This window comes from Pan paniscus, chromosome 16, assembly GCF_029289425.2.
Source record: "Pan paniscus chromosome 16, NHGRI_mPanPan1-v2.0_pri, whole genome shotgun sequence".
Taxonomy (NCBI): Eukaryota; Metazoa; Chordata; class Mammalia; order Primates; family Hominidae; genus Pan; species Pan paniscus.
Genome location: NC_073265.2, coordinates 27,223,623 through 27,239,950, shown reverse-complemented (window position 1 = coordinate 27,239,950; position 16,328 = coordinate 27,223,623). Strand labels below are relative to the sequence as shown.

Below are 16,328 nucleotides of genomic sequence, written 5' to 3'. Positions count from 1 at the left end.
TCTTTTTTTTCTTTTTTTTTTTGGAGACGGAGTCTCGCTCTGTCGCCCAGGCTGGAGTGCTGGAGTGCAGTGGCGCGATCTCAGCTCACCCAAGCTCCGCCTCCCAGATTCACGCCATTCTCCTGCCTCAGCCTCTCGAGTAGCTGGGACTACAGGCGCCGGCCAATACGCCCGGCTAATTTTTTGTATTTTTTTTTTAGTAGAGACGGGGTTTCACTGTCTTAGCCAGGATGGTCTCGATCTCCTGACCTCGTGATCCGCCCGCCTCGGCCTCCCAGAGTGCTGGGATTACAGGCGGGAGCCACCGCGCCCGGACCTGCCTCCCTCTTATAAAGATACCTGCAATTGAATTTAGGGTCCACTCTATTAATAATCCAGATCATCTCTTCATCTCAAGATCCTTACCTTCATCACATCTGCAGAGGTGCTTGTTCTATATAAGGTGACATTTACAGAGTCCAGGAGTTAGGACATGAATAATTTTTGGGAGGGCATTCTCAGCCTACCATAAATACCTAGTGTTTTAAAGCTCATTATGCTCCAGATACAATGCTAAACACTTTATATGCATTTTCACTTACATGCATTTCACTTACATGTGTTACCATGCCTCATTTATATATACAGAAATGGAGTCTCAGAGAGCTTGAGTGACTTGACTCAGGTCACACAGCTATTTAGTGGTGAAGCCAGTGTGAACCCAGGCAATCTGACCTCCAAGTTTGGATGTCTAACTGCTCTGCTGTGTTGCTTTCCCATTATATGCTTAAGCTAACTAATTAGCAAAGGGCATATCTATTTTCCTGGATATAATATATTTGGTGAGTTCTTACTAATGGTGTGACTTTTGGTATCTTTAGAGTTCCCAAATTGAAACGTCTTTTTAAGGAGAGGCACTTGAACTGGGAGGACCTTATCTAGCATTTAGAATAAAAATACTGTTGCCTAGAGAATATAGACCAAGTAAATAACATTTCTCACATAATGGATCCTAGACAAGCACATCACATTTGCATAAACCCAATCTCTGGTGTTGAAGGTCTAAAGAACTAGAATAGGCAAGTTGTGCTCTTTTGTGCAAAGCTCTTTAGGGGAACTGATTGCTTTGAGCACTTAGAGGCACTTCTCTATAATTAGTTTTGGATGGATTTATTTGGCTTTCCTGGGAAAAGTAGATCTAGAGGTGAAATCTGAATGAGGTTAGAGAAGAGGTGATTTTTGTGTTGATCAAAGTTCAGAATGAGAAGATACGTAATGGATTCCAGATTAGGATCTGTTCAGCATTTGCTATGCTATTCCTTTAACAGCTTGCTGATTTTCCACATATGACCCGGTAGTCTAAAAATTCAGATCACACAGAAACTTCAGTCTTGTTTAGATTTAGGATTTAGGCTTATGAATCTCTTTTTCCATATGTTTCTTCTTGGGGGCAGATTCTAAATTTAGGAAAGTAATGGTATCAGAGGCCTAAGAGTGATTTCTTGAGCTTTTGTTTTTATTGCTCATTATGATGGCATGGCCATCCCTTCCTCAATGTGACATGCCTGCACAGGTGTGCAGGTGGCTAAACGATTCAGAAGATGGGACTTGGATGGCAGATGGTCATGCGTTGTCTTGATTCCAACCACACTTTGAACATTCTGTCCCTCCTCTGACATGCCTCACTTCAGATGGCAACCTCATTTGGAGGTAAATTGTTTTTCACTGTGCTTTTCATGTTGGAGTTGACCTCGTGCCTGGCACTGTGTGGAATGAATTGGCCTACTTTCTGCCCCAGGGATATCAGAAGCTTATTGGTATTTAGTGAATGCTTTGTCATTTTGATCCTAGAAAATAGAGCCTGAAGAGATCTTCTAATTTTACTAAGATTATCCGATCTACCTTATTGCAGTATCTCCCCAAGGACAGATGCTTTATGAATGAAGGAGTTCTAGAGTCAACTAAGTTGGGATGCTTCATAGAAAAAAGCGTTTTGAGGTCAAATGACTTTAGAAAATGTTGATTTCCCCCTTCCCTCTATCATCCCTGCAGCTAAAATATTGACAACCACACTTTATCTCTTTAGCTCCCCTCTGAGTACCATGGTAGGTATTTCTGGCATTTTTATAGTTTCCCAGTTTCATCCAGGTTCTTTTCTTTGCCTGAGGAATTTCTTCAGCAATCTGGGAGAGTCTGCACTCTTGCAAGTAAAACCTGAAAGTGTGGGTGAGTTTGGCCGGGCACGGTGGCTCACGCCTGTAATCTCAGCACTTTGGGAGGCCGAGGTGGGCAGATCACGAGGTCAGGAGATCGAGACCATCCCGGCTAACATGGTGAAACCCCATCTCTACTAAAAATATGAAAAATTAGCCAGGCATGGTGGCAGGTGCCTGTAGTCCCAGCAACCCTGGAGGCTGAGGCAGGAGAATGGCGTGAACCTGGGAGGCGGAGCTTGCAGTGAGCTGAGATTGAGCCACTGCACTCCAGCCTGGGCAACAGAGCGAGACTCTGTCTCAAAAAAAAAAAAAAAAAAAAAAGTGTGGGTGAGTTTACACCCTCAGAACAACTCTCAATCATTGAAAAACTGGACTTGATAGATAAATGCCTAGGCCTCCCCACCCTCTGTGAGACAATTCCAAAGCCACGTCATAGTTTCTTAGACAGATTCCAGCAGAACTGACCTCTAGTTACTCATGGCACTTACTTGTTCACTAACACAATCTTATTGTTTACTCATTTCCCTATCTCAATTTTCCCTGTCTCATTTGTGTCTCTTATTTTTGCCTTTGACATTAACTACCTGCACTCAAGTCTTTGAGAGTGTGTTTTAGGGGACCTTCTCCAATTCTTTGGGTACTCCTAATTTACAGTAGCTTTGAGAAGTACAGAAATGTCTCTTATCGTGTTTCCTAAACATCATCCCACAGATCTTTTTTAATTTTAATATTCTGTGTATCTAATGTTCTTCACACTGTAGTTCCTGAATTGCTGTGGTTCCTGGAGATATTTCAGGTAGAAGTATTCTGAAGAGCTTCCCATAAAAGAGAGCCTACAGCCCGTTTTTGTGTTAGAGTATCCTTTGCAAAAATCTCAAGGCCACAGGTCCACAAGGGACCTTATAGTGTATTTATCTCATTTTATCAATGGAGAAATAAAGACCTGGAGTGTTGAACTCTCATTTGGCTCAATCATCTGAGATTACATAGGAAGTCTACACACAAATTCTTTAGCTCAAGGGGCAGTAAACTATGGTTCATGGGCAAAACTCAGCCTGCTGTCTTTGTATATAGCCCACAAGCTAAGAATAGTTATGGCATTTTTTAATGATTGAAAACAAATTTTAAAATAATATTTCATGACATATGAAAATTAATATGAAATTTAAATTTTAGCATTGCTGAAGAAAGTTTTAGTGGGACATGGCCACACCCATTTTATTTAATCCATTGTCTACAGCTGCTTTAGTGCTACAATGGCAGATTTGAGTTGTTGTGACAGAGACTGTATGACTTGCAAATATTTACTAGGTGACTTGTTACAAAAATATTAATATAAATATTAAAATAATATAAATATTAGCATTAATATAAAATATTTACTGGGTGATTTTTTACCAAAAAAGTTTGCTAATCCCTGCTTTAGATTTCCAATACATGAATGGAATTGCATTATCTGCATAAGTCAATATAGTGTAGCCAAGAGATCATAGAGTTGGGAATAGTGCATAGGGATTTTATTTTATGCAGCGCTGCTAGCAAGCTTCATTGGATTTTGGACAAATGAGGTCACATCTTTAAATATCAACTTCCTTATTTGTAAAATGAAGTGACTGGACTGAATCCTTCTCAGTGTTCACTTATGTTCTGTGTTTTCTTAGATTCTGTATTTGTCTATTTGGCATTCATTAATCACAGGGCCAAACCAGTGGGCAAAGTTGTTTACGTATCCCCTGTGAACAAGCTTTTGCAGGTGCTCAAAATCGTATTACAAATTCTCCAACCAATCCTGAGTCCATAAGCTCAACCACCTCATTTCGCTAACTCCCATACAACATTTCAATACTTTCCCTGCTCTGAATCATACCAGGCAACTAGACACCACTCCTATGCTATATCAGAGCCCACAGACATTATTCAAACTAGCCAGTACTAAGCTTTTTCTCCTGTCCCACCTTGCCTCTCATGAAGAAAACACAATAAAGGCTCTAGGCCATGCTCCTTCCTGCTTCTGCCTCCTGATCTACTCTGCTGCTTCCCCATGTGGCCTTGCATGGTGTGCTGTGCCTCTTGTTTCTAGGGGAACTGTGAGTAGCAACAAATTGTTCTTTCAATGGCCTTGACCTCTTCATATCATCGCTCACTCCCCAGCAATAAATTAAGACTGGGTACAGATCACTTAAGTGCAAATAATTTATCATTCTGTGCAGCTATCTCAGATTTAACATATATAATATTGGAATGGGGTTTGTTCCTAATGTTCAACCTAAGCCAAACCTCCGTTATTGCTGTTCATTTCCTTCGGTCTTCATCCATGAACTGTGAGAAAGAAAGTACTTAAGGCTGCATCCCTGCTGCACAGGGAGTCTTTGCCTATTTCTAAAGTTCATATGACCTGTTAAGAAGACTCCTGGTTTGCCTTCTTATAAATCAGAAGCTGAGATTCAGGAAAACTTTTTCATCATACAGTTTTCAATGATCTTTTTTCCTCACACTGCTCTAAATCACCGGAACCACTTGTGCTTTCTACTTAGCCCAGTATGAGCTGTAGTGTATTAACTTTGCTCTAAGTTGTTTCCTTTTTACAATTTTTTATTTTTTATTTAATTAATTAATTTATTTTTAGAGACAGCATCTTACTCTGTCACCTAGGCTAGAGTGCAATGGTGTGATCATAGCTCACTGCAGCCTCAAACTCCTGGGCTCAAGGGATCCTCCCCTGACTCCTGTCTCAGCCTCTTAAATAGCTTGGACTACAGGTGTGCACCACCATGCCTAGCTTTTTTTTTTTTTTTTTTTTTTTTTTTTTTTTGGTAGAGATGGGGTCTTGCTGTGGTACTCAGGCTGTTCTCAAACACCTGGGCTCAGCTTCCCAAAGAACTGGGATTATAGGCATAAGCCATTGTGCCCAGTCTGGTGTTTCCTTTTTTTTTTTTTTTTCTGTCAAGTACTGTTTTCCAAAAGTTATCTGTCTTTTGGCACCTCCCCAAACAATTGGCACTGTCATTTCCCTTTTAAGGATCCTCTCTCTAGGTGCCCTTAGGAATAAAGGTTGATTAGGACCTACAAGGGCATACTGGTGGCACAAATGAGTAAAATAGACTGGGCATAATGCAATAGGGGTGATGGAAACCATTGTAAAGAAACAGACCTATACTCTGTTAATAGCTGTTATTTCTGTTTGAGCAATTATTGTCACATGAGAATTCTGTCTAATAGTGACAAATCTTTTTACTCTTCAACAGAAGGGAGAGCAAGACGGCCAAATAGAAGCCTCCAGCAATTATACACCCCCCCACAGGAACAACAAATTAAGCAATACAAGAAAAGCACCTTCATGAAGTTGAAAACTGAGGTGAGCAATCACAATACCTGGTTTTAACTTCACATCACTGGAAGAGGTACTGAAGAGGGTAGGAAAGACAGCTTCGAATCACCTCCATCACTTCTCCCTTAACCCATTTGGCTCAGAGAGAATCTGTGCACTTTGGGGAGGGTGAATGCAGTAACTGTGGAATTTTACATATGACCTCAGTGTTGTCCTATCACAGTGGAAAGCAACGGAAGGCAGAACTCAGTTGGCACCCGCAGAGGGAGCATTTAGGCCAGCCCTAGCCAGAGGAGAATCACTTATCCTGGCTGTTGGAACCTGAGTTCCAACAAGCTTCACCAGCACCAGTGTTGGCTAAACTGCTGTGGGGTTCAAAATAAACTTGAAAGGCAGTCTAAGCCACAAGCACTGCAATTCCTGGGCAAATCTCAGTGCAGTGCTTGGCTCAGAGCCAGTGGACTTGGGGCACACATGACCAGATGGGGTGGCCAGGGGAAGGTCACCTCTTCTCCAACCCCAGGCAGCACAGGGAGAAACTTCTTCCTTCTGCTTGAGGAGAAGAGAGGGAAGAGTAAAGAGGACTTTGTCTTGGAACTTGGATATCCACTCAGCCATAGTAGAATGGGGCACCAGGCAGAGTCCTGAGGCCTCTTTTCTAGGCCCTAGCTCACAGATGACATTTCTAGACACACTCTGGGCTAGAAGGAAACCTGCTGTCTTGAAGGGAAGGACTCAGTCCTGGCAGAATTTATCACCTACTGATTAAGGAGCCCTTGGGTCCTGAATAATCAGCAGTAGCAACCAAGCAGTATTCCCCTTGGGCCTTGGGTGAGACTCAGAGCCATGCTGGCTTCATGTGTGACCCAGCACATTCCCAGCTGTGGGCCTTACAAAAAGAGACTCCTTTTGCTTAAGGAAAGAAGAGGTAAGAAGAGTAAGGGGACTTGGTTTTGAAGCTTGGGTACCACCAGCTCTACTCAGCGGTGTAGAGTACCAAGTGGGCTCCTGGGGTTCCTGATTCCAGGCCTTGGCTCCTGGACAGCATTTCTCGATCCTTCCTGGGTCACAGAGGAGCCTATTTCCCTGAAAAGAGAATCCCAGGCCTGGTAACATGCACCACAAGCTGACTGAAGAGTCCTTGGGCCTTGAGTGAACATGGTGGTAGCCAGGTACTGCTTGTTATGGGCCTGGGGCAGTGGTGACCATGGGGAGAGACTCATCTGCTTGAGAAAAGAGGAGGGAAGAGTGAGAAGGACTTTGTCTTAAAGCTTGGGTGCCAGCCCAGCAGTAGTAGAATAAAGCACCAAGTAGATCCCTAAGGTTCTTGACTCCAGGTCCTGGCTCCTGGATGACATCTCTGGACCCACACCCACCATGGGCCAAGGATAACTCACTGCATTGAAAGGAAGGACATGAGCTTGACTAGATTTACCACCTGCTGGTTACAGAGCCCTTAGGCCTTGATGAACATAGGTGATAGCCAAGCAGTGGTAACTGCGGGCCTTGAGTGAGTCCCCAGTGCTGGCTTTGGGTCTGACCCAGCACAATCCCAGTTGTGGTAGCCACAGGAGTGCTTCTGTCACTCCTCCCCTAGCTTCAAGTGGGGAGAGAGAGATGGGGGGAGACAGAGAGAGAGAGAGAGAGAGAGAGAGAGAGAGAGAGAGACTCTGTTTGGGAGAAAGTCAGGGAAGAGAACAAGGGTCTCTGCTGGATAATCCAGATAATTCTCTTAGGTCTCACTCAAGACATCAAGGAAGTACCTCTACAAGCCTGCAAGAGCCACAGCATCACTGGGCTTAGGGTGCCCCCTAATGCACATGCAACTGCAGTGACCAAAGACTTAGATCACAGTGCCCAAATCTCTTTGAAAAGGGACTCGGAAAGCCTTCCCAAGAAGGATGGGCACAAACAAGCTCAGACTGAGAAGACTATAATAAATACCTAACTCTTCAACACCCAGACACCCACAAATATCTACAAGCATCAAGACTACCCAGAAAATGGCTTCATCAAATGAATGAAATAAGCACCTGTGACCAGTACCAAAGACACAGAGATATGTGACCTTTCAGACAGAGAACTCAAAATAGCTGTTTTGAGGAGTCTCAACAAAATTTGAGATAACACAGAGAAAGAATTCAGAATCCTATCAGATGAAATTAATGAAGAGATTGAAATAATTTAAAAAAAGAATCAAGCAGAAATTCTGGAGCTGAAAAATACAATTGACATACTAAAGAACACATCAGAGCCTCTTAATAGTAGACTTGATCAAGCAGAAGAATTAGTGAGCTTGAAGACAGGCTATTTGAAAATACACAACCAGAGGAGACAAAAGAAAAAAAGAATAAAAAAGAATGAAGCATAAATGCAAGATCTAGAAAATAGCCTCAAAAGGGCAAACCTAAAAGTTATTGGCCTTAAAGAGGAAAGAGAGAGAGAGATACCAGGGTGGAAAGTATATTTAAAGAGAAAATAACAGAACTTCCCAAACCTAGGGAAAGATATCAATATTTAAGTACAAGAAGGTGATAGAACACCAAGCAGATATAATCCAAATGAGACTACCTCAAGACATTTAATAATCAAGCTCCCAAAGTTCAATGATAAAGAAAGCAGTAAGAGAAAAGAAATAAGTAACATGCAGAAGGAAAAAAAAAAACCTTTTATCCTAAAGTAGCATACCCTGTGAAATTATCCTTCAAACATGAAGGAGAAATAAAGACTTTCCCAGACAAACAAAAGTTGAGGGATTTCATCAATACTAGACCTGTCCTACAAGAAATGCTAAAGCCAGTTCCTCAGTCTGAAAGAAAAGGACATTAGTGAGCATCAGGAAATCATCTGAAGATACAAAACTCACTGGTAATAGTGGGTACACAGAAAGACAGAATATTATAACACGATAATTGTGGTGTGTAAACTACTCATATCTTGAGTACAAAGACTAAAAGATGAACCTATCAAAAATAGTAACTACAAAAATTTTTCAAAACACAGACAATATAATAAGATATAAATAGGAACAACAAAAAGTTAAAAAGTGGGGGATGAATTTAAAGTGTAGAGTTTGTATTAGTTCTCTCTTTGCTTGCTTGTTAGTTTGTTTAAGCAATCAGTGTTAAGTTGCGCTTAGTCTAAAATAAGCAGTTATAAGATATTATTTGTAAGCTTCATGGTAACCTCAAATCAAAAAACATGCAACAGATATACCAAAACAAAAAGCAAGAAATTGAAACATACCACCAGAGAAAATCACCTTCACTAAAAGGAAGACAGGAAAGAAGGAAGAGAAGACCACAAAACAATCAGGATACAAATTTTAAAATGACAGGAGTAAGTCTTTACTTATCAATAATAACATTGAATGTAAATGGACTAAATTCTCCAAACAAAAGACATAGAGTGGCTAATTCGTTAAAAAAAAAAACAAGATCCAATGATCTGTTGCCTATAAAAAACACTCATCACCTATAAAGTGACATAGACTGAACATAAAGGGATGAACAATTATATTCTATGCAAATGGAAATGAAATGAGCAGGAGTAGCCATATTTATATCATACGAAATAGATTTCAAGACAAAAACTATAAGAAGAGACAAAGAAGGTCACTATATATTGATAAAGGGGTCAATGCAGCAAGAGGATATATAAGAATTTTAAATGTATATGCACCCAACACTGGGGCATCCAGATATATATAACAAATATTATTAGAGCTAAAGAGAGAGATAGACCCCAATACAATAATAGCCAGAGACTTCAACATCCAACTTTCAGCATTGGACATATCTCCTAGACAGAAAATCAACAAAGAAACATCTGACTTAATTTGCACTATAAACCAAGTGCACCTAATAGATATTTACAGAACATTTCATCCAATGGCTGCAGAATACACATTCTTTTACTCAGCATATGGATTATTTTCAAGGATAGGCCATATGTTAGGCCACAGAATGTCTTAAAAATTCAAAATAATTGAAATAATATCAAGTATCTTATCTGACCACATGGAATAAAACTAGAAATCAATAACAAGAGGAATGTTGGAAACTGTACAAACACTGGTAAACAGTACGTTTCTGAATGACCAGCAAGTCAATGAAGAAATTAAGAAGGAAATTGAAAGACTTCTTGAAACAAATGATAATGGAAACACAACATAAAACTTTTAGGGTACAGCAAAAGCAGTACTAAGTGGAAAGGATATAGCAATAAGCACCTTCATCAGAGAAGTAGAAAAACTTCAAATAAATAACACAATTATACATTTTAAAGAACTGGAAAAACAAGAGCAAATCAAATTCAAAATTAGTATAAGAACAGAAGTAATAAAAATCTTAACAGAAATGAATGAAATTTAAATAAAAATACACAAAGATCAACGAAATGAAAAGTTTGTTTTTTGAAAAGATAAACAAAACCGAGAAACTTTTAGCCAGATTAAGAAAAAGAGAGAGAAGACCCAAATAAAAAAAATTCTGAGATGAAAAAGGAGACATTACAACCAATACCACAGAAATTCAAAGGATAATTACAGGCTACCATGAGCAACTTTATGCCAATAAATTGGGAAACCTAAAGAAATGGTTAAATTCTTAGACAAATACAACCTACCCAGATTGAATCATGAAGAAATTCAAAACCTGAACAGACCAATAACAAGTAACAAGATCGAAGCCATAATCAAAAGTCTTCTAGCAAAGAAAAGCCTTGGACCTGATGGCATCATTGCCGAATTCTACCAAGCATTTAAAGATGATCTAAAACCAATTCTACTCAAACTATTCTGAAAAATTGGGGAGGGGGAATACTTCCAAACTCATTCTACAAGGCCAGTATTACCCTGATACCAAAATCAAAGACACATCAAAAAAAGAAAGCTACAGGCCAATATCGCTGATGAACAGTGATGTAAAAATCCTCAACAAAATACTAGCAAACCAAATTCAACAACACATTAGACAGATCATTCAGTATGACCAAAGTGGGATTTATTCCAGGGATGCAAAGATGGTTCAACATATGCAAATCAATCAGCATGATACATTATATCAACAGAATGAAGGACAAAACCATGGTCATTTCAATTGATGCTGAGAAAGCATTTGATAAAATTCAACATCCCTTTATGAAAAAACCCTTAAAAAACTGGATATAGAAGAAAATACCTCAATACAATAAAAGCCGTATATGATAGATCCACAGCTAGTATAACACTGAATGAGGAAAAACCAAAATCTTTCCTCTAAGATCTGGAACATGACAAGGATGTCACTTTCACTATTGTTATTCAACATAGTACTAGAAATCCTAGTTAGAGCAATCAGACAAGAGAAGGAAATAAAGGGCCTGCAAATTCAAAAGGAAGAAGTCAAATTCTGCTTGTTTGTGGATAATGTAATCTCATATATATTTGGAAAAACCTAAAAAATCTGCCAAAAGATCTGTTAGAACTAAAACAAATTCACTAAAGGTACAGACTACAAAATCAACATACAAGAATCAGTAGCATTTCTATATGCCAACAGTGAACAATCTGAAAAGGAAATCGATAAAGCAATTCCATTTACAATAGCTACAAATAAAATAAAATACCTAGATATAAACTTAACCAAAGAAGAGAAAGATCTTGATAATTAAAACTATACAACACTGATTGGGCCAGGTGTGATGGCTCACGCCTGTAATCCCCGCACTTTGGGAGGCTGAGGCAGGCAGATCACCTGAGGTCGGGAGGTCAAGACCAGCCTGACCAACACAGAGAAACTCCATCTCTACTAAAAATACAAAATTAGCTGGGCATGGTGGTGCATGCCTGTAATTCCAGCTACTAGGGAGCCTGAGACAGGAGAATCGCTTGAACCTGGGAGGTGGAGGTTGCGGTGAGCTGAGATTATGCCATTGAACTCCAGCCTGGGCAACAAGAGCGAAACTCCATCTCAAAAAACAAAAAAACAAAAAACAAAAAACAAAAAACAAAAAAAAAGAAAAAGAAAAAGAAAAAAGAAAACTATAAAACACTGATTAAATAAATTGAAGAGGACACAACAAAATGGAAAGTTATTCCATGTCATGGATTGGAAGAATCGATATTGTTAAAATGTCCATACTACCTAAAGCAATCTACGGATTCAATGCAATCTCTATCAAAATACCAATGACATTCACCACAGAAATAAAAAAAATCCTAAAATTTATATGGAACCACAAAAGACTCAGAACAGTCAAAGCCATCCTGGGCAAAAAGAAGAAAACTGGAGGAATTTCATTACTTGACTTCAAATTATACTACAGAGCTATAGTAACCAAACTATATGATACTGGCATAAAAACAGACACACAGAGCAATGGAATCAAATAGAGACCCTAGAAATATATCCATACCTCTATAGTGAACTCATTTTTGACAAAGGTGCCAAGAACACACAGGGGGGAAAAGACAGTCTTTTCATAAACGGTGCTGGGAAAACTGGATATCCATGTTCAGAAGAATAAAACTAGATCCCTATCTCTTGCTATATATAAAAATCAAATCAAAATGGATTAAAGTCCTAAATCTAAAACCTCGAACTATGAAACTACTAAAAGAAAACATTAGGGAACTCTCCAGGACATTTGTCTGGGCAAAAATTTCTTGAGTAATATCCCACAAGCACATACAACTAAAGCAAAAGTGGACAAATGGGACCACATCAAGTTAAAAAGCTTCTACAGAGCAAAGGAAAAATTCAACAAAGTGAAGACACAACCCACGGAATGGGGGAAAACATTTGTAAGCTACTCATCTGACAAGCGATTAATGGGTGGAATATATAAGGAGCTCAAACAACTCTATAGGAAAAAATTTTAACAATCTGATTAAAAATGGGCAAAATATATGAATAAACATTTCTCAAAAGAAGACATACAAATGGCAAACAGGCATATGAAAAGGCACTCAACATAATTGATCATCAGAGAACTGCAAATCAAAATTACGATGAAATATAATCTCACCCCAGTTATTCAAATGACAGACAATAACAAATGCTGGCGATTATATGGAGAAAAAAGAACCATGGTACACTGTTGGTGTGAATGTGTATTAGTACATCCACTATGGAGAACAGTTTGGAAGTTTCTCAAAATGCTAAAAATAGAAATACCATATGACCCAGTAATCCCATTGCTAGGCATATACCCACAAGAAAAGGAATGAGTGTACTGAAGAAATATCTGCACTCTTATATTTATTGCAACACTATTCACAATAGCCAAGATTTGGAAGCAGCCTAAGTGTCCATTCACAGACAAACTGATAAAGAAAATGTGATACATACATACTATGGAGTACTATTCAGCCATAAAAAAAGAACAAGATCCTGTCATTTGCAACAACATGGGTGGAACTGAAGGACATTAAGTGAAATAAGCCAAAGAGGGAAAGACAAACCACATTTTCACTTATTTTGGGAGTTAAAAATTAAAACAATTGAACTTATGGGAAAAAACCTTTTTACTTTTTAAAGAGAAGCCCTAAATCTGGGCTTTAAATGTCATTTTCAGAATTTAAAATGTCATTTAAAAATATTTGCATTTTAAAATGTCGTTTAAAATATTTGCAACAACTACACATTAAAACAAAAAACACGGTGTGAGCTGAAGTGAGTGTATCTGTAAAATCTTTTGAAATTGTGAATCATCATTTTTATGTCTGATCTGTGATAAATAGAAAAATCCTTTCAAACTCATTGTTGCCATCTCCCAGGTCGGTTTTCTCCCAGAACTTATGACTGTCAAACTGTTTGTTCTTTGTTGACATTTAGTTATCCTACATGCCATCTCCTCACGTGCCACCTCCTTGTTATTCTAAGGATAAATGAGCCAATCTAATGAACTCATTCATCCTAATGAGAATTTTTTCCTTCAGTCGTTTCTTCCTTCTCAGTTAGAATGTATATTTTAAGATAGAAGTTATAGAAATAATATTCTTCGCAGCTGGGCTAAAGTTGGAGGGTTTAAACATGTAAAAGGGCCAAAAGTACATGGCAGGCCACAGGGGGATGTTTGGGTGTAATGGTAAGTGGTGCCTTCTGCTAGTTCCCAAATCACAGGCGTCATCAAGCTGCCAGTGTCCAGGGCCAAGTCTGAAGACATTTTGGACCCATATCACTGCTCATGGTTATCATTGTTATTAGTATCAGCTTCAGGTAAGGGCTTACTTAGAGCCATTAAAGAGCTTCAGTTGGTTCTCCCTTTCTAAAGTTGAGAGTGCTTTTTGGTTTTGACAGGTTTCCTGCTTTTAAAAATTATTTGTTTATACACCTGGTAATTGGTTCCATTTGGCATCTTAATGTTACCTAAGCACTATTTAGCATGCTTAACAAGATTACCCTGAGCTTTTAAAACATTTAAGTGAAAGATCTAAATTCCATAAAAAGAAGAGGCAGCTGGTGAAACTTGGTCATTAGACAGGTAGACAGCATATTTTTGAGTTGAGAAGCCCAAAACAGACTTTCTAGTTTTCTTTGCCCATTAGCCTGGAAGGCGCCCACGTTGAATCCACTTCTTTCATTCAGTGACCCTGGTGAAATGTCTGGTGCTCCCATCTTCTTTCATTCCCAGCAGCACTTATTAGAACCCAATGAGAAGCCTTAGACTGCTGGTTGACTAGTGCTCCCCCACATACTCCCAAGTCACTCAGCTCCCTCTAAGGCGTAGTGAGGGTCTGTGCCAAGATTGCACACATCCAAAAGCCCAGCATGAATCACCCTTACGCCCCAGGGTTGCTAAAATGATTGAATCAGTGAGTTGAAAAGAACAGTGATTTTGTTCTTTTTTATCTCCCTGGGAAGTGGGGTGGGGAAGGGGATTAGGATGAACCCATCTATTTTAGGTGCTTATTTGCAGAATTAACGTCCCCCTAGGTAAGTGATGCCTTGGCTACAGTATACAGCTTTGCCATTAATGAGAGGGAAGTGGAACTGTTTTCATTCTTCTTGCAAGACTGAGAAGGGCGATTTTTTTGAGGCTAGCACCATCGTGTGGATAAAGTGAATACAGGTTTTGTTTGTTTGTTTTTTTTTTTTGGAGGGGATTGCATAACAGTCCACTCTAATATACCTCTGGAAACGCAATTTTGTTATCTTCTCATCTATTTCTTATATCTTTTCTGAGTCCTCATAGAGCAGCCAGAGATAAAAATAATTTTTGCAGCCGTGCCATATAGTGCTGGGATCCTGAGGATCATGTGCTTCTACAAAATGACTGACTGAACTGCAGGAACATGACAGTGGGAAATTCACAGAGCAGTTTTGGATCAGACAGAGCATAAATTAGAAAGCACATTTGGGATTAGCCACTGGGCTCTTCGGTGGAAGTTACCAATTTGGACTTTGTGAGAAATGCCAAGGCCTGTTACTGAGGCAACTTTCTAACCATTATTGTCCAAGAAATGCAAGCTACATCAGAGGAAAAGAGGAGAAATAAAAATCTGATTGCAGGATGCAAAAGAATTTTACCAAACTGCATGGTTCATCTCCTGTGGAGTGAGAAAGTAAGGTGGGGTTTCTCTGATTATTTTGGAATCTGAATGAAAAGGGAAAAAGAACAATGTGGAGAAGCTCTGTTGACTTGTGGCTTTAAGTCTTAAGAGCATGATTGGGGGAGTGGGTGGCAAAGACAGGAGAAAGATTTTTTTTTTTTACCTCTGTAGTGGTCTTTCCTTTGTAGCTGGCACCAAGGTCCCTAGAGAGGGGCTGAGTCTGCCTTTCCTCTTTTGTAGTGTTTTTCCTCATTTCCAGATTGGCTGGTATGTGGGCGTAGGGAGGGCACAAATAGGTGCAGGTAGGGAGAGCTTTTGCTTATAAGGATTTAGCACCATTGAACACCTAACAAATCACTCTGCCAGTATTATTATTTCCTTTGCACAGTATCCTAGCCCCAAGGGAAAAGGTTTTACCGGCACTTAAAACAAGAATCTGAAATTGTAGAAATCTGGGGGAGTCAAAACCAAATCAAGAGGTGCTGACGTTTGCTCTCTTTGATGAGCTACTAAAGTGATAGGAACATGTACAGAACAGTCCTCCCCACCCACCACTCACTCTTGTCTTCACACATTCCCTTCCCTTCCTTCCTTCCCAGAACTGGGCTGGCTTGTACAGCGATAGATATTAATATCTCTGGAGTTTCAGATTGAAAGACCTCCATGTGGTTGAATACGGGCTGATGACGATCTGGAGGGAGTTTTTAGGCACATGTGAAGCTTTCCTCTGTAGGCAGCCATTTATGGAACTGAAGTGTGATAGGAAGCTGGGTGGACCAGCTGACATAGTAAGTGCAGATGCAGGATCCCAGAGATTATCAAGCAGCTGGAGTGAGAGGTTGAATCAAAAGCGCAACCAATTGCAATGACTATCAAGTCATATATTTAGTATATTTGGTATCCTTTTAGCATAATCTTTTTTAACTCTTTCCTTACATCCATATCTGAGGGTAGGGGCACCGGGTAAAAAGCCATGAGAACAGTGAGACTCCAGCTCAGGGAATATGTGAGCCTCGTTTCCTACTAGCCACTGGAAAATCTTGTCATGCTTCTCCTCCTCTAGTTCCTGACTCTCTTAGCCGGATCTTGCATTGTCCTTTTTATTGAACAGTGTTTTAATCTGGAAGCCTGCTAATGGAGGCCTGGGAGCCTCTTGGGCCCTTTTCTCTGGGGTCACTAGGCTTTCACTGTAGACTTCTCCCTCTCTGTCACTGTATTACTTCCCTCACCTTCCAGCTGGGCCACAGGAACACCAACAGTGGATCCTCTG

At 39.7% G+C, this 16,328-nt stretch overlaps 1 protein-coding gene and 1 long non-coding RNA gene across 7 annotated transcripts in view; one reads left to right on the top strand and one right to left on the bottom strand.

Annotated features, from left to right (window-relative positions):
- The window catches only part of LOC117976009 (uncharacterized), a 516,634-nt gene that overhangs the window by 63,582 nt on the left and 436,724 nt on the right, over positions 1 to 16,328 (top strand). For all 6 annotated transcript variants that reach the window (XR_010109901.1, XR_010109899.1, XR_010109900.1 and 3 more), the window contains exon 3: positions 5,441 to 5,550. This is a non-coding gene — a long non-coding RNA (uncharacterized LOC117976009). The remainder of the gene's footprint in view (positions 1 to 5,440; positions 5,551 to 16,328) is intronic.
- TMCO5A (transmembrane and coiled-coil domains 5A) overlaps positions 15,723 to 16,328 on the bottom strand; it is a 62,575-nt gene continuing 61,969 nt past the window's right edge. Inside the window, exon 14 of the mRNA XM_055099012.2 lies at positions 15,723 to 15,884. Coding sequence (XP_054954987.2) covers positions 15,800 to 15,884 — 85 coding nt within the window. The 3' untranslated portion in view covers positions 15,723 to 15,799. The remainder of the gene's footprint in view (positions 15,885 to 16,328) is intronic.